At 36.9% G+C, this 19,159-nt stretch overlaps 1 protein-coding gene across 4 annotated transcripts in view; it reads left to right on the top strand.

Moving 5' to 3' along the window:
• Window positions 1-19,159, top strand: part of PPFIBP2 (PPFIB scaffold protein 2) — an 89,398-nt gene that overhangs the window by 42,362 nt on the left and 27,877 nt on the right. For 2 of the 4 annotated variants that reach the window (XM_085300839.1, XM_085300838.1), the window contains exons 4-7: window positions 2,102-2,215; window positions 11,231-11,362; window positions 16,762-16,944; window positions 18,714-18,806. In XM_085300839.1, the coding sequence (XP_085156965.1) occupies window positions 2,102-2,215; window positions 11,231-11,362; window positions 16,762-16,944; window positions 18,714-18,806 (522 nt within the window). The remainder of the gene's footprint in view (window positions 1-2,101; window positions 2,216-11,230; window positions 11,363-16,761; window positions 16,945-18,713; window positions 18,807-19,159) is intronic. The other 2 variants (XM_085300837.1, XM_085300836.1) reach the window with 1 other exon arrangement.

The following is a 19,159-nucleotide window of genomic DNA, read 5'->3' as shown; positions in this document are numbered from 1 at the left end:
GGCATGACGGGTGAGAAGGTGGTTGGGAGCATAGAGCACCTCTGTTCTCTGGCTTACCTATGGGCCTTGTACCAGTGACTGTGGCCTATAGCTGTAATCGTCTCCAGGGAACAGGGCACTGGGAGCATTCCAGTCTTGCATCAGACTTGCTGTAGAAGCATTACGAGGCACCTTCATAGATAGTGCCCACTACCTTTGCCATCCAAGACAGGTTCGAACAGAACATCTTGAAACCTGCTGTTGAACACTGCTTCCACTGTTCAGCATGTGGTAGAGACTGGAAATACTACAGCATCCAGGATGTCGTCTTATAGCTCAGGGTTTGTACTTAGTACTTCAGGTTTTTCTCCAGGATGCTTTTTTTTAAGGTGTTTCGAAACTTACTTTATACATATCTACAGGATGTTACACTGCCAAGGCAACATGGACATGCCAGTACAGCATACACTGAGGTTATGTTCTGCGTGCAACTTACTGATTCCCTGAAGGGTCTGGCAGATGTGATCCCTAAGAGGGGAAGTATGAGCTCAGAGTGATTAATGTGTCTTTCGGCCTAGCTGTTGAAACATTCAGCACGCCGCTAAGAATTGTTTGTTTTTTTGTTTTTGTTTTTTAATACCTTTGCAGGTCACACTTAACACTGACAGTTTTATTGGTAGATCATAATACTGGTTAGAACTTTACTCTTTAAACCAACATTTTTTTCTTTCTCTGGAAGCTGCATCAGACTGAAGAAGGAGATTCAGTTTGCTTCTTCTTGCTTTCTGACCTCTCAGAACCAACTGTTCAATTTTTTGTGCCTTTACTTCACAGAAGGAAAACAGAGGGACTGATAAGCAACAAATTCTCTTCCAGGGGTCCTTTCCCCCTGCCCCCCAGCCTGGGTGTATCGCAGTGTACTTCAGCCCAAGAGTGGTAACTTTCTGCCCTGCCATCTACCACCACCCAGTCTTTCCTATCGTCTCTCATCCTGTAGTCAGCTGTATTCACCCCAGAGCCAGCTACTTTAAAGGCATAAAAATTAAATACCCCTATTTTCTTTTATTTTGTTCCTCTCCCAGGCATCCTTGTCAGTGTATGTTTGTAGGTAAAACAAATATAGATCATCCAGCTGTGCCCTGTGCAGCTTGTCTGAGGTGATCTCAATTTTTCATTGCTTTCTTTGGGTTTTAGCAGTGCTGCTTAATGGGTACATCTTGAAAGTGTCACTTCCAAATACTTTATTAAAAAAAAAAAAAAAAAAAAAAAGTGTTCCAGAGTTGGGTGTCATAGCATAGCTAGGCTTTTGTTAACACATTTTGCTGAAACTGGAGTTTGAACACCTGAAGTTGCTTTTTTGTTTGAGGTAATACTTTCTTATATAATTAAGGTTTTTTTCCATGAGTTGACACGCTTGCTAGTCCGTACCACTGTTCTCACAGTTCTTTACTAGTATTGCTTATTGTAGCCTTTCCTGGGATTCATTGTCTGTCTGTATCTTACTACTTTTGCTTTCATGTTTTGGCATGTAAAGGCTGGGATTTTTTTTGGAATAGAACGCTACCTCTGCTAAAACCTGCCTTTTACTCATTGCATTCTTTATAACTTCAAAACGCTTTATTGATAGGTAAGCTGTTTTTATGTTCTTGTAAGAACTAAGGTAATTGGTTGGTTTCGGAATGAACAGTTTTATTGTTCATCTGTCTTAGGGAGCAAAATGCCAACAGAACCTGAAACAGCAATGTGTGCTCCAGTACCACCTGAAATATTTTCAATATCCTATGTTCGTGTTTGTTGCTTTCCAACTGTTCAGACTTGTGCAGGAATTGACACAGGCTGCCTACATTTAGTCTTCCAGCCCTTCTAGAAATGTTCTTTTTATTTTAAAACAGAGAAAGTTGGTTGGGAGAGCTAAAGCAAAATATTTATAGGTAAGACTGAAAAATTGTCTGTCTTAATATAGAACATCTTGTTTCAGTGCACAAGAATATGAACCTTTGAAGACTTTAAAAAAAGAACTTCCTGTTAAAATGTGCATTTGGATGTTAATCATATAAGGTAATTGAAACTTATTTACAGTCAATTCTGTAGGGTTCTTAGTGCTTCTGTTCTCAAATTACAGGTGAGTGTCCTCACAGACCAGGTGGAAGCTCAAGGAGAGAAAATCCGGGACTTAGAAATCTGTCTTGARGGCCATCAGTTGAAACTGAATGCTACAGAAGAAATGCTTCAGCAGGTAAAAATCTGGTTTGGAGGGATTTTTACAAAATCTTCTCCAATAGAGAGATGAGCAGCTTCTCTGCATGTGTGGATGCCTTTGACAGCAGGAGGTAACAGAARAAAAAACTCTTTATTCTTCTCTTGCTGCTCTACACACTGTTTTTTGCAATAAGTGTTTCTTTGTTTTCCTGGTTYAGAGACATTTTGTAAGCTGTTTGCATAACACTGTACGTGGCAGCATGTAAACTGAAACTATTGTGTATTATTCATATTGTGCTAACAAATTAAATTTGGACAGCGTTTAGTAACTGGTTAGACAGAGTAAATGTATCTAATACATGTAGGAGTTACAGAATTAATAAGTTTTAGTTAAATATATGTTCTGATTTCACATGGCTTTGAAGCTGAACAAGTAGTAAGTTGGAAAAAGTTACTGTTTCAAGTTTGGTTCTACATCTGTTTTTGCTTAATTTAGGACCTTCTCCCTTATTTTTGAAAAAAAATAGTATGTAGGTATATTTTGCCTTATTTCAATCAGGTTATTTTCAGACTCTGTGACGTATCCTATTTGTGCTGTTTCATGACATATTTTGAGGGAGTAGAATGAATAAGTGAATTACCTTAACATTTCACTTGTAACTGTAGAGCTAACAGTTCTGTGGACCCGAAAGAACTTGCCCTGAGCAATTTCCTGTTTTTACCAAGGAAAATGTTCAGATACGCAGTTCTTCTGCTGATAATGCAGCATGTAGATATTGAAAATAGGTCTGAAGCTGTAAATACTCCATTCCAAAATCAAAGCCATAAATTTGCAGGAAATATATTGTTCTTCACGAACTTGCTTGCCCCCCGCCAAATGTTGTTATATATTTAATATTTTAGATGTGAAATACGCAAATCTTTCTATGAAATATTCATAGTTTTAAATTACAGTTGTGTAAATGTATATAAGCTTTTTTTATTGTGATAAGGATCCTTGTACGTAAGTATTTTAAACAGTGGCAGTTTCCATATGGTAAACTTGTATCCTAAACCTTTATAAGTTAGAATTTCCTATTATTTCTCTAAAAAATTGCTGATCTCACACAACTGTTGTGGACCAAAATACTTCAAGCTAGGAAAAAAATTTATTGTCATACCTAAAATAGGGAGCATTGTTAAAAATGCAAATAGCCATTTTTTTCAGTGAGAGATCTGAAGTGAAGTTCAAAGAACAGTGACTATTTAAAATATGAAAAGCGATTTTGWAACTTCAGGAAGACATTCATAAAAGAGAATAGAAGTTTTCTATTTCAATCTAGAACTAGATAGTTGTTCTATGACTGCTGCTAAAATCTAAAAACAGTTTATCATTTCTCTGGCAGAAAATTTTCTGTTCTGATAGTCTTCCGAGGAAACTGTGAATTTAAAGCCTGATTCAACAGGACACTGCAGCATCTGAAAAGAGATTATTATAATGCATTTACATTGGTATTTCAGTGAAAAGGTTTGAATTTAGCCCTGTCTAGCATTAAGCATATGCACTAGTTGCTTACACAGCTGAACTCAAGCTGATTAGCAGCTACAAAGGTGTGTGCTGTAGCTAAAGAAGTCAGAAAATCCACAAATGTATTTAAATAAGAAGAACACTAAACCTAAATATTGAAATCACTCTGACTGTAATTGTTGCAAAATGGGAAGACTTTCTTTCTTTCTTTATATCCAATACCTCTGYTATGCCTTTCTAATTCTTGGGCAAACTAAAATATCATACAACCTTATCATACAACGTTACATAAATACTGACAACCTTGCGTGTTCACTGCTAAATTTCTAAGTGGCTGATCTCTCAAATGCTCACAGCTTGTAGGATAGCTTGAGCTTATCTTTTTTAAAGAAAAAAAATATCTAGGCCACAACCTAGCAAAGATTTGTGTGTGTTTCATTTTAATCCTTTGAGTTTCTCCATTTGAACTTTACACGTAAACATGCATGCAGAGACATGTACACTTCCATATTTTAACTGAAGGTAGTTAACAGGAAGGCAATTTGAATGATGTACTTGGAAAAAAAAATTTAGTGGGGAACTAAGATATTTAAGCTTTATTTTCTCACTGGAATGAAAAGTAGTATTGAATTAGCAGTTTAGGTTTGGGAACAGTAAGAGCAGCAAATGCAGTGAAATACTGGAGGATGAAGAGATGGCAGCTGTGGTGTCATCCTTCTCGGATCCCAGGAGTCAATGTACTGACCTGGGATATGGGAAACCCAGTTCAATCCCTCAAAATCTCCACAGATAAATTTTACACTTCTTATGTCTCAGAAAGAGCCCTATTTGTCTTTTATCTGTTATGAAGGTTCTTTTCTCAGTTCATCTTGTTGGAATAGATTTCCCTCTGCAGGGAATAATTTAAGATTTGGAGAGCTGAAAATGACCTGCTGATGTGGTGATGAGCACACTCATCTAAGATCTGTGGCTAGCAGTCCTCCTCGCAGTTAATGTGTCAAAAAGAGTGAGCCAGTGTCTGACCGCAGGGGCTTAACACGCCTGATGGGTCGGTTTTGGGTGAGCTGGGTCCAGATCTCCTCTGCTGACAGTTTCCAGTGACCTGGTGAACTGCCCCTGGGACTTAGCAAACAGGCGATAGAGTGTAGGTGCTGGCATTGAGATTTTCCATCAAAACTATTAGTGAGCTCTTCAGGGCAAGCGAAACAGTGTTTGTTTATTTTTGCAGTAAAATTATTTGTAATTAAAAAAAATCATCCAACTCTAGATTCCTATATAAATATTCTTGCTTTTCAGAGGCACTTATTATCTTCCTGAGGTGCATTGTAAGTCTAATTTTATTTCATGGCTCTGCTTTCTTATTTACAATATATTGAACTCTGTTGATTTTTACATTTGTGAACTTTATTGACTGCTTCTTCTAAATGGAAAAATGAAAGATGATGCAAGATAGCTTAAAAAAAATCTTTCATGGATATTAGTATAAATAAGCTAATTACAGTACAGTTAAGCATAGTACTTCACTTCTGTGGGAAACCATATGCATGGGTCCAGGATAAACTCTGTCTTTTTAATTTCTGGAACTGCAAGAAAATCTGACTTGGTTAATTTTGTGTGTAAAATGCTACAATAAAAACAAAAAAATCTAAGCTTTAAGACAGTTTCGCAAAGGTCTTTAGTGAGATAGCTAGTAGTAGCAGTAGAGCAGTGCATGTAGTGGCTACCCTGCAAAATAGTTTTTGTTGAATCTGCTCTAGCAGAGACTTGTCCACTCTGTAAGGGTGGGGTTACTGGCTAAAATCCTTTCGGCTTCTGATCTACGTACAGTTGTTTTGAACCCTACTACAAAGCCATCGTGTAAATACTTTGGAAACAGCAACTTTTTCATGCAGCTTTTTTTGGCAAATAAACTTTTTCTGTTTTGTTAAACAGCAGACATATTTTTTCCTATAAATTATGTAAAATTGCTCTTCAGCATTTAGGATGGCATCTGRAGTGTTGGACAGTAGCAACAGATTGCTGTCTCTTTTCAGGAAAATATGATTCTTCATTACTCTGAGAGGAGGGTGTAGTTTTCTTTAGTCCAGATGTGAACTTACATGAAATGAGTTGAGCTCTTTTAGCAGTTCCCTGTTAAAAGGGGAAGGCTTTACTCTGTTATTCCATTTTTCTCCCTATTCCTTGCCCTATGTTTCTGCCACTTGTACTGGCTCTCATGCTCACCTGGTGTTTTCCTCAATGACCTAGCAGAAAAATAATTCAGGATTTAAAAAAGTAGAGGATGCTTTTCCACTTGGTTAGTGATTTGAACCAGCTCACAGAGAAGTCCAAGGAGTGGTAGAGCTAGTATAAAAGCAAAAATGAGCTGTGCATTTGGCATAGCTTTTTATGAAACTACAGCCACAGCTGAATGGTGCTTTCTATTAACTGGTCTTTCATTTGTACGATACACAAGTGCAGGACAGAACTATACAGCRAAAGCAATTTTTGATTTATATATAGCCCAAATTGTCCCATGACAGAAAGTACCCACCACACACAATGTAACAACACTGATRGTATGGAGTTGAGGTTGTGAATCTTAACAACTGTGTTAGGTCAATTTGAAAAGAGAATTTTGTGCACATACAGATTTAACCTTCACAGTTGTTTAAGTGCATTTATTGTGGTAATAATTACAAATAATAACAGTTACCTCTTAGCTATTCCTGTGCTGCTTTTGATTAATTTAACAAATATTAGTTCCCATTGAAGCTCTGTGACATGGAGTATTGCACTGAACAGTTTGCTTTGCCAACCAAGGTTGTGGCAAAACTCTGTTTTTTGTGGTGGTGTTTTTCTTGTGCTTGACCTATGCCAAATTCTAGCGATAGTTTGATAGTTTGTTTCTGCCTTCCATCTTCCTTCTGACACATAATTGCAATAAGCAATCCAGGGCACTCTTCAGATGGTTTCATAGCATCAGTGTGATTGTTTTCCATCGAGTAAATTATGTTGCAAAGTACAGAGTACTTGGCTTCAGGGCTTGTTCTGTCTTAAAAATACAAAYAGAAACCGAAATGTTCAGATGTAAACCGGAGTGAATTTCTGTGCTTTCTCTCTTTTTGATGTCAGCTTTTAGCCCACTGCTGCCTGGGTGGAAGGCACAGGGAAGCGTGTACCAGGCAGTGCTCACATTTTATTTTATTTTATTATTTTTTTTTTTGCAAGGTTCTCCATAGTGCCCCATAAGCAGATCAGAAGAATGCAAGGAAGAGGTGTATGAGGGTGGGAACTTGAATGCAATGCAGCTTGCTGTGTACTTGTCCTAATTTGCAGTTGTCTTGTATACAAATGAGCCAGTATCCTGTCTTGGTTGTATGTTGTGAATTGGTGTGTACCTGTTTGCTTCATAGGAACTTGCTGGCCTGCAAGGATCACTCCTTCAATTTTGAATTACCCGAGACATCTGATCTTGGACGAATTTCAGTACTTGCTTGTAGTTTGCAGCAAGTAACTACTTGCCAGCAGCTAGTTTTTGAGTTTCAGATTTTGAACTGTGCTCTGTGCTGTTCTGGTTGTAAGGCTGAGGTTTTTAGAGTATGTGCTAAAGTCAAGCAGCCTTTCTATATAGGTGAGCGTAACACTGCTCTATTATTTCACAGTTATTGTTAGTACAGATCTGCTCATCAGACACATGCAAAGGCTATTCAAATCGTCAGTGTAATGGGAAGTTCTGTCCTCTCCAGGACTTAACTATACAGTGTGCAAAGGATGAATTGGAGGGCTGTAATTCCCTCTCTGCTACTGACTTGCACCATTTCATGGAGATTATACATGTACATTGCTCTCAGCTGTGTTTTCAGTTAAGCAAGTATCTTATTTCTGCCACAGCTGACACACAGCACTTGAAATGCAGGCCTCATTAGTAGTGGTTCTTGCTGAATCTTGCTTATCAGGTAGGTCTCTCTTTGTCTTTCCCTAAACTGTTTGAATAAGGATGAAAAGTATGAACTTTCTGCAGCATTGTATTTTATACCGTGTATTTTACACAATGTGTAAGTATAAAATATGATTCTTGGGTAATTTACTTTTTTACTGGACTAAAATCTTATTTATGGTTTCTCTATCAGTATATAGCATGATTACCACTTCTGTTCTATGGACTACTAAATATCATGAAATTTGCTACGCTTAACAACTTAAAATAATGTCATGTCCTCTTTCTAAGCTATGTAATATCATGTAACTTTTATAAACAGCTTTATAAGAGTTATGTATATCCAAGACAACGTGAAAGTGAGATTTAACACATGCTTCAGTTTAACTGGGGATATTAAAAAGCATGACTTAATATTTAACAAGTATACAATCAGAATTTTAAAAACGCAGTTGTGTTTGGAAGTAGTTCACTATGCATTGATCTGTCTGGCATACAAATATAGTAGCTTCTATATGACTTGTCTTTGTAATCACTCTACTCCTAAAACAGTTTAATTTTTAAAGTTAAAGGGTGCTTTTCAAAGAAGAAACTCTGAGAAATTAAATTATACTTCCATTGCATTTTTTAAATTAAAAACAAAATCTTATTTATAAATAAGATTCTATAGAATATGTTCTATTTTTATACTGCACTTGGGTACTTTAAGATCCTCCTAAAGCCACTGCAGCCCAAATCACCATTTTGCATCTCCTATATTATCTTTTTTGCTTTAAAACCAGTAACATAAATTTGTATTTTCTTTTCTTACAATTGCATATTTATTCTGGCTGGCTTTAAGTTGCATCATACCACTGAAATACACTATAATTTCTCTGCAGCAAAATGGGTCACATTCTCTAATGAACTGTTCACTGTGAGCATCTGCTTGAAGATGAAAATAATTGCTTCCAGATGTTATCCATTTTCAAGAAGGGACATTTACTTTGAACGGCACTTTCTTTCAAAAGCAAAAGTTAGACTTTCTACATGCAAGATAAATTGTCATCTGGTTTAAATCAGTGTAGCACCATTGAAAACAAACTAGGGATAGTTAGCTATTTTGTCTATTTTAAGGCAAAAGCTCTATGCCAGTTTATACTGTCTGAGGTTCTGGTTCTCCACCTTCAAAGCAAAATGTAAAATTTTGTTTGAATTGATTTAAAAAAAAATAGTTAGCTCACTAATAGCAGGTAGCACCATACTGTTCACATGGAGCTACTGAACTCAGAATGAAAGGAATAAGGTGTTACTCTCCACTGGGCAAATAAGCGTAGCTTGGGAGTCTGCAAGAAGTGTAAGGAGTGATACCAGCCATTGCACTCCGGATAGATCTTTTGTTAAAAATCTCTAGATGGGTGTGGAGTCTGCTTGCCTTATTAAGAAATCTTGTTTTATCATGGAGCACCACGTCAATGTCAAATTAAAAAAATTCTTAATGTTTGTATTCAGCAGTGAATACAGTCTGTCAATGAATAGGAGCCAAAGTCACCTTATTCCACTAGCCTTTTTAATGCTCAGTGGCTTCATTTCATATCAAAATTCCCATCTTAAACTATAGCTTAATCTGTAAAATTCTGCTGTGTTAACAGCTGTACAAAGCCTGCTCCAGTCTGGGTTGGAATGTGGCTCTGGGACTTGTGCAGATTAGTGTTTTGTTGTTTCATTGTTTTTCTGAAGCATTGAAGAATTATTTGTAATTGTTGCTTTTTATTGCATCACCCCTTCTAATGTGATGATTTTGGAAAGCAGTCACTACTGTAATTTTGTTAGGTGACTTTTTTRTTAGGCTTTTGTTAGGCTTCTCAACAAAAAGGGGGGTGAACTAGCTTTTTCTGGTTGGTGATCCATCTATTTCATTCRGGGAAAAGCAAGGTATGAGGCTGAACTTCTGTTTGTTTTCCCATCCACRCAGAGATCACTGGCAATGTCAGCAGGAATGGGCACAGCTCTGGGAACAGTGTGCGGCTTAGATAATCAGTGTTGCAATGCAGATGCAAGTCTACTACTATTTTTAATTTGAGCAACATTCCCACTGGATTAAAACAATCTACATGTAGAGAAGATTTGGGTTCCAAATAAACTGCAACTGTATAATTTTTAAAATAACATTTGTTTGCTGCTTCCTTGGCTCCAAAACATGGTCTACAGTGTACTATTCTGTCTGTGGAAGGGGTGGAAATGAGAAAAAGGTATTGCTGGAGAAACAGTTTCTAATCACTCAATAACATCAGTGTAGATCCAGAATAACTATGCCAACTTCAGTTAAAGTCACTAATGTGTAATTCAAAGCAGAATCTTCTGTAATTCTGCAGTACTCCATTTCATATGATCAGCACACTAATGTGAGCTAAAAAATGCTATTATATTTTAAAAAACAATATGTCCACTTAGAAACCTAAGTACRATTGCAAAAATATATTAGTTTGAAACTCAGGTATTGATTTTTATTAAGACTTAAGACTCTTGAATTGGTTTTCCCCTTTGAAACTGGAGACTAGCAGAGACAGTTTTAGAAATTATACTTTGTTAAGTTTGGAAGATTTTTGGCTTTGACTCTTTTGGAAAACTGAGAGATGCAAGGAGGTGAATGTTGAAAGCTTTTCAAACACAGTGATACCACTTTGTCCAAAACATGCCCTGCAACCTGAAAAATGAACTCGGATCACACAGGTAAAAGTCATGGCCAAATGTTTCTAGTTTACACAGCTACTCAGTTGAGACATTGTCTTCTAGATTGCAGTTAAGTCATATTCCCGTTTAGTGTTGTTCCCTCTGTAATATGCATAGTTTTTAAAAGTACTATGCAGTGTAAACTTTTAAGAACTATTGGCATGACTGGGGAAATGTTGCTTATCTTTGGTGCTGTCTGTTTTGCTTGGGGTACTCATTTTGTAATACATCTTTGGTTGAATAGCACATTATACAAACRATACAATTCTAAAACATTACATTTTAAATCTAAAATGTAGCTCTGTCTGATGAGCATTTTAGGAAGTAATGGTGTGCTTTGTAACGTGTCATCTGAAGGTCTTTGGCATTTTGTAGCTTTGGGTTTGTACAGCCTTAGTATTGTTTTCTAGTTTGATGTGTTGCCCAGGAATAAACTCTGGTCCACACATTTTCTTAAAGYGGAGAAGTGGACAGTGGTTTAGTGATTAAAAACATGGGAGAACATTTAGAGGAGAATAGCTGCAGAACTAAGAACATGTAGCTCAAAAGGTAAGTGCTGTTAAGGAGGGTAGAGAAATTCACTTTTATGTGAATTTGTAAACTGTTCTTTTTTTTTTTTAACTATGGACTTGAGCATATTTTCACTCACTTTATATTTTTGTCAAGTTTTCAATAACATAACTAATAGTTACTTTTCCCACCTGCAGTAAATGCTTAAGTCAAATCCATCTTTTTTTGAATTGTAAAGCATTAGTGATTGTAACTTTTGAAGAAGAGACTCATTTTGCATTTGTATTATAAAGAGGCAGCACTGAGTAAGTGCTTTTCTGTGAGTTTGTCAGCAAACCACGTAACGTTGTCTCAGTATCACATAAATAGAAATAACTGGGGAAAATATTCTGCTTTTCTTTCAGGAGTTGCTAAGTCGAACATCATTAGAGACTCAGAAATTAGATTTGATGGCTGAAGTTTCAGATCTGAAGATTAAGCTGGTTGGTATGGAAAAGGAACAGAGCGAATATGAAGAGAAGCAGAACAAAGCTGAGGTGAGTTTCTTTCATTAGCTGATCTTCTTTTATTCTGTCATGTCTGTGACATGCTGTCATACACCTGAGTTCTTGAGCTCTAATCAGCCTGCAGTAGGCTCTCCTGCACTTACAGCACAGTCTGTATCACTGATCCTGTTCATGCAGTGGTGAATATGATTATACTTTTTCGAGGGTGTGGTTTCTTTTCCCCTCTCTCATTCTGGTCTAAAAGTGCTGTTTGGCTTTAGTCAAGATRCAGAAAGTCCCTTTCAGATGCATATGTTAAAATTGTTGTTTACTTAACCCTTCCCTGTCTACAGGAGCTGAAGTGGCATGGCAGTCTGAACACTAACAGAGCTCTTGTATTTCCCCACTTACGTGGGAGAGAAGACTACTAGCTCAGTAGTATTAGAAATGCTACAAACACTTGTATGCAGAGCCCTCACTGATTTTAATGCATTCATGGCAGTTGGGAAGGAGAGGAAAGAAAAGGGGAAAGGCATTTTCCTCAAATGGGTGTATTTCCTTGTGGTTACTAATAAATAGATAGTGCAAAAAATGATACACATTAGAGGAAATTCTAATCCATACCCCTTTTCAGACCCAAAGAGTTCCAGACACCAGAGAAGCTTTGCTTTTTACCATACTGTTTAAGGAAGAGAGTATGAAACAGGGAATCAGTATTAACAATAGGTCCATAATCCATTTGCTTTATGGAGCCCAATTCCCTAGAAACCTCTTCGTGGTAGTGAGCAAGCAGGTGGGAGCTGGGAAGAAAAGGGATTATGGAAGACGCAACTATTATGACAAGTTTTCATGTGTTGCTTTGCTCAGTGCTCCTGTAAGGGGACAACTGGCAGAGAAGGATTAGTAGAACTGTGGCTGAGGCCAAGATTTATACTTCGCTGACTGAAAAAAGACTTTGTTTCAAGTAGACTTAGGAGAATTTGAAATGCAGGCAGTGTTAGAAAACTGTTTGCTCTCTATAATGTTGCTAGTGAAATATTTGATGGCTACTAATTATGCACACATAATTTACTTGCAGTAACAGAGTGTTTTAGGTGTATTTAATTTTTGATTTATTCATTCTCTGAAGTTTTCTTTAGAGATGAAAAGATAGCTTATAGAGAGCAATTTCTGGCGGAGCTTGCAAGTCAGAGAGGCACCAGCTGCTGTTTTTACCATCTGTGGCCTTGTGCTCTCTTTCACTCACTGCTGTCAGTGCCCTGTGTGCAGAAGGCCTGAGCAGTCTCAGACTACCTGAAAGTTTAACAGGTCTGTGCAGCACGGGGCAGCTCTAGAGATGGCAGCCTGCTCCCAGCTACCGTCTCGTCCGCCTGAGAGGCCTTCAGCACTTCCTGTGACGTGCTGAACRCCAGGAGGAGGCTGCTTGAGTTCCTGCAGGACAGGCACCATCAGCCCGAGCCCCGGGAGGCAGCTTGCAACGAAGCTGCGCGCGCTTGCCCTGCTGGTGCTCGGACGTCCTGAGGGGTCTGGGCCCGTGATGAGAGTGACGCTTCTGACCCGTGACGTTCTGCTGCCCCCACAATAAGGTGTATGGCCCACTGGGAGGGAAGAGCTGGGTTTTAGAGACCTGGAAACCTTTGCTGTATTGCTAAGCAAGTGAGGTGGAAAAGGATTCTGATCTGATAAGAATCTTTGTGTTAAACATGCCCTGAATTATTAACTACTCTGAGGTATGATTAAATTTCTGGCCTGCTGAACGTTGCAAACCTATTTATACAAAGCAAGAAAAATGGGCGTTATAACTAAAGCTGTGGAAAATGAAGGGAGCTTATTTGGTTTGCTTGTTGAGACTTTTTTTCAGTGATTTCAGATTTTTCTGAATAATTATTAATCCAAACGAAAAGAGGTTGTTTTCAGTCAAATATGATGCTTGCTTAAATTCTAATGCTTTAACCCCATTTCATCTCCTATTATTGTAAATTTTACTAGTTTTCAAGATGAACATAATTTCAAACATCAGGATGACATTTTTCAATGTATTTTCTTTATACAATTTGTCAACAAATACTGCTTAAATTTGTTAAAATTTTGAGGGTCTTTCCATACTCACTGCCTGACTATATCTTTTTAGTGAATAAACTGTCCTTAAATAAGCAAACAGCCTACCTTTTAGTTGACTCTCTTTTTTATGCTTACGGAATTGTGTTGTGGTAATGTAATTGCTACAGTGACACAGTTCTCCAAATTGACAATGACTGGATGAAATTAATCTTGCTGTAATTGTATCTGAATGTCATGGCTACCACAGCATGCTGTTACAATGTATAATGTATCAAATGAAGTTGTAATAAATATTTTCACACAAGTGGGAACAAAGCTGTAGGTGACAGAGCTAGATCCTTTCTCATACACAGCAGTTTGCCAGTTGCTGCTTTCAGGGCTGAATTTAGGATTAACAAAGGTCAGCAGAGCATTGATGGGATGATTTTGCCATTGTCAGAAGTGTAAGTCCTTAGTTTTCACTCTAACATGCCTCTTCCAGAGGCACCCATTAACTAAGTCATTCTAAACAGCCTTTTAACTATAGTGCACATCTGACCCTGCCGTTTCTAAATATAATAACGAACTTAAAAAAAGTTTTAAATGAGATATGTAATTGAAGAATAATTCARCTAAAAGATATTTGCAGTCTGTACTCCAATTTTGCATTGGCTTATTTCACAGCAGCTGTTTTCAGCCAGATAGAATTTATCTGTAGAATTACCTCTCTGGTTGGGTTGGGGAAAAACAAAGCAAATTARGATATTATTCTAAATATAAGTGAGTTTTAATCTGTCAGATTCATTTCACTTTGTCTTGTGCAGCTGTGCTTTAGTTCTGATTTTAATTAGCAAGTATCTCTAAGCTCTCAAAGGTATTAACTCCACACTGGATGCCACTTGTCTCTGGCTTTTCAGAAGCACGCTAAATTTAAAGTGCCTTTTTTATATATACATATAATACAGGGGCCAAAGAATAGCTGTTTGTAAATGGACAGCCTCCCTCTGAGTTCTGTCATTTTAGTTATCTTACTGCAGAATAATGTTCCCTTACTTTTTCAGTGGTGCCACTGTGAAGGTTTCTGAAACCCCAACCAAAGAGAGTTTGTTGCTTTTCCCTCACCTGAGAAGTCTTRGAATTTAGGAAATGTGTTTGCTTAATGTAGCAAGGTATGTAAGAGCAGCATTATCAAGTGATTTGCTGCAGCTCAGATGTCTCAGATGTCTGCTCCACCCATGCACAGACAAAAGAGGCCTTTTATAGGAGACTGCAGGAACAATTGTCCACTTCACTTTCCTTAACAGGCCCTGTGCTCTCCTGCTTGCCTCTTCTGGCAGGTGATAAGTTCTGTGGGTTTTATTTTTCTGTATTAAAAAATACAGAAAAGTTTGTTGTAAGTTGTTCGATTTTGTGGCTGTTGTGTGGACATTTCTGAATTAAATATCTAGAACAGTTATTTGTAACTTTARTGAAACTTGAGTCGATGAGCCAAATATCACTTGTGATCCTTTTTATTGCGCAGCTTATAAGGGTTAAGTGTGTTGTGTCAGAGACAAGTGTAGACTGAGACTCTGATGTTTGAAAGAAAACAAGGTAAATGAGCGGGTGGCCTGCAGTTCATACTGCTCAGTGAGGCATCTGTTGGTGCAAGTCATGGTAAAAATGRAACAAAATCTAAGTGTGAAAGAAGCAGGGTTKTGGCTATGGTCTAAATTGTTAATAAACCTGATACTATGATTGTCCTKCTTTACAATGCTCTGRTAAGAGGATGAGTTAGCTGGAGGGACATTCTCCTCACCAGTGTCCTACTGCATTGCTGTTAAGCAGCTAAGGTAGCCAGTGAACATAAGAAGGATATAGTTTCACCCAGACGAGCTGATGCTGAAAGAAGCTGTCTTGTCTTTCCAGTGCAGCCCTGGCAAAACATGTCAGCCTATAAAAGACTGGATATAGCAGGGTTGGTATACTGCAGGCACTGCTTTAAAAAAAAATTTTTTTTGATTGTTTGAGGAGCTAATCCTCATTTATGTTCACAAAGCTTCATTGAATGACAGAGGGTGAGCATMAGGCATAATGTGAGGCTGATTCAGTAAAATGTGCAGAGTGCAACATACACAAMTGCTATTCTGAATTTCATCTTAAACACAGTGCCCAAGAAAAATAGCTGACTGATGTGAAACGTTTTTAGCTCACTGCTGTGGATGCTTTTGAAGGGAAATCTGTGAATATTTAAATTTGTGTGTGGAAGCTGGTGCAGTTCAAGATTAACTCTGTTAAGTATTTATCTGGAACATATATTTGGAATAATGTAAATCCTGTCCTTGCAGTAAGCAGTAGCCGTTCCCTAGCACAGATGTAGCCAGCTTTGAGACTACTGAATCACAGGAGAATAGAGATTACAGGACATTGTTAGGCATTGTAATGAAGAAAATAAAAAATCATGCCCTGTTGTCTGTTGTTTTCTCCATTAGTAACTTTTTAACTTCTTTGGGAAATGCATTGATCTCATCAAATTTATTCCACTTAGGAAAACTGTAGAGTTGCAAAACACATTTCAAGAGAAAGACCCTCCAGATTCATAATCTCTGAGAAAATACCCAGGACTATTTGCTGCTGAACTAGTGAATTAAAGTGAAATGTTAAATAGATTTAAATATTTGTTTGTGGTGGTTTGCTTTCCAAAACTGCATTTTTTTTTTGTATATCACTGACTCTTTCAGGGAAGCTGGCCAGCATATCAGTGCACTTAGAAGTCATTATTTTTTTCTTCTATGATACTTTTTTGACTTCTCTTACATATGTTGCCTAACTGTTTCTTTATGTCATGATACTGCCCAAAGGATAAAGCAAAATAGCAGGGTAGGTTATGTAGTATTTTTCTGACCTGAGACTGAATTACTTTAATTTTGTAATTCTGTAATTTACTAATTAATTCTCAAAATTAATGTTTATAAAAAGACAAAATAGATATGGCCTTAGCAGAGCACTTGGCAGTTTTTTCCTAGTAGATGATTTGGCTGTGTAAATTAATGTAACCAAGTCCATTTCAGGGAAGTCTGCCATTCAGACAGTGTAACAAAATATATTCCACGTTTTTCTGATACCTGACTTTGGCTGAATAAGTTATCAAAAATGTGGGGCAAATTCTGATCTTCACGTTGGTATCAAAATCACAAATTATTCTGGCACATATTCTGTTGTGTTTAAACTGTAGCTCTATGCATGTTCCAGGTTTACACCCATTCACACATATTTTATCAGAAGGGAAAGACATTATCTGACTTCTGAAGTTTACCTGTGATATGCTTCATGTACTACTTTGTGCTGCAACTGTAGAAATATCTTTGCATCTTGTCTTCATTTTCCTTCTCACCTTTTTTTCTTTTCCTTTCTTATCCCCATGTTTTCAGTCAGTAGTGAATCTGATCAGTGAGCTACAGGAGCAGATGTGTAGAATGCAGCTGGAAATTAATAGTAGAATCCAAGAAAGAAAGTCTCAAGATAGGAAACCTGACTTGACACCTAATGGTCCTCAAGCTAGTCCAAGATCAGTGGTAGAGACCCTCAGCCAGAAGAACTGTTCTCAGTGTGATGTACGAGAAGTACACCTTAGCAGAAGCCTGTGTATTGCCTTCTTTTACAGAAACTAAATTCTACTAACCAGAACTGGGTTGTGAATTGTTTGCATTAATCTTCGTGGCTTTTGTTAGTAATAGTGCTGTGGTTATATATAAATAAATAAATAATCCCAACACTGCGACAAATTTGGTCACCGTTGACTACTAAAGCACAGCTGTCTGTAAGAACCATTGCATCCTTCAGCTTTTACATGATTTTGATTTTATTTTTAGGTCACAAGTGCTTTTTCTTTTAGCCATTCTTTTTGTTTTGCTTTTTTCTGCTTGATCTGCAGCATAGTTTGGTAATTTTCCTCAGTGTAATGCTACCCTAACTGTGCATTATAGTGCATCCTAACCAATATTCTCAATGCAGAGGATAATTAATTCTTGAATATCTTAAAAACTTAACCCAGGTATAGAATATAGTTTCAGGTAAGATTATCTGGAAAGTGTCTAAAAATAATATGGAAAGTATCCTTTCTTTTCATTTTGATAAAGTAAATGAAAGGAGCCATAATAAGAATAACCTATTTGTACCATTAAAAGTAAGAAATCTAAAACATTTTCTGTTGCCTGATATAAGCAGTTATGAGAGAAGCATTTTTGAATTTACATTCCAAATCTTCATTTTTATCTGATCAAAACTATGCCACATGTCAAAGCAAAAGCTGTGCATAAACTTTTTAAATCAACATTCAAAGTGGAATGATATTGTATGCCTGAAAAAGTCCAATTTAAGATTTGCTTTTAATTCTGTTTGCTTTAGTTGCTACATCTCTAATTAAAGATGATCCTACAACTAATCTGCTTATATTGTGAGGATTTTTTCACTATTTTTTCTCATAGATTTATTAAAAAAAAAACTCATTTGGATATGATGATGATGCCTGTTGTGCATGTAGTGCTATTGTTTCTGAGCTTACCTCTGTCTGGAACTGATTAGTGAATTATTAGACTAGCATGCAACTACATATTGGAGAAATAATACGAAAGCCAAATTTGGGAGTCATTTACAATAAACATTAATTTAATCCAGGATACTCGTATAGTTGCTTAATGCATATGATACTATACAGGAACCTAGAATTAGGTTACACTTCCAAACTACTGCAATATAGAGTTCAAGACATTTAGTCTTGTTAGAAATACATCAAGGATTTAACACTGTTGGCCTCAAGAATGAGCATTAAGATATGATTCTGTCAAGGGAAGGGAGAAGGGAAATTCAAGAGACAACTTTCTCAGAGGAATAGRCAGAGAATATTAAAAACCCTGGGAGCTGCAGCTCTGCACTGCATCAACTTAATTTGTGAAGTGGCAAACATCAATGTATGGTATTGAATGTCTATAACATGATAATATTATTTAGTCTGAGTGTTATTTTTCTTAAATAAGCAATTTAAATACCTCTTTGGGAAGAACAGTTAATAGTATATGCGACTGACAGTTGTAGACTTCTTAGCTCATTTCCATAGAGGCTCACATGACTTCATCAGGATCATCCATCATACTTTACCTGAAACTATGAGCAAATTTCTCAGTCGAGAGTTTGAGAAAATATTCTTTATAATAATCTCTGAATTAAAAATAGTGTTTGTCTACTTAGTCTAGGCCACAATTTTTTATGTGGATGGTTCAGTGTTTATTACTGCATGGTCTGTGCATGATCTTTAATTTGAGACTACAGAAAATTATTATTTACCTGAGTAATCTTAAATTTAGCTCTTCTTCTTCCTTTGCAGAGTTTGCTACAGGAGCTTAGACACCTCAAAATTAAGGTAGAAGAACTGGAAAATGAAAGAAATCAGTATGAGTGGAAATTGAAAGCAACTAAAGTAAGCAGAATATTTGCTTTTCACTAATGGCAGACTTATTTTAGTTGGAAATAGATATGAGCTATTTCTTATCAGTATTTACTTTTCTTACAATTGCCTTGTATCATTGGTAACTATGAAGTCAGATTTTCTTGAACTGTCTGTGGAATAAGTATTTTGGCTTAAAGTTTTTGTAATTATTTTTTGTGTGTTTTGCTCCTTTTCCTGCAGTTTCCAGACTTTTACCTTTTTCTTAAAGAGAAGCATTTGAACTTGGAAAAATTTTGTTTTGAGGAGAAACCTCCTTTGAAGGTTTTCTGTCTTTCATTTCCATAATGGTGACACGTATCTATGGAATAAGCTTTCTAGGCTGA

This window comes from Rhea americana, unplaced genomic scaffold (assembly GCF_003343005.1).
Source record: "Rhea americana isolate MKP2758 unplaced genomic scaffold, rheAme1 scaffold_17, whole genome shotgun sequence".
Lineage (NCBI taxonomy): Eukaryota > Metazoa > Chordata > Aves > Rheiformes > Rheidae > Rhea > Rhea americana.
This window is presented reverse-complemented; position numbering and strand designations above follow the sequence as displayed.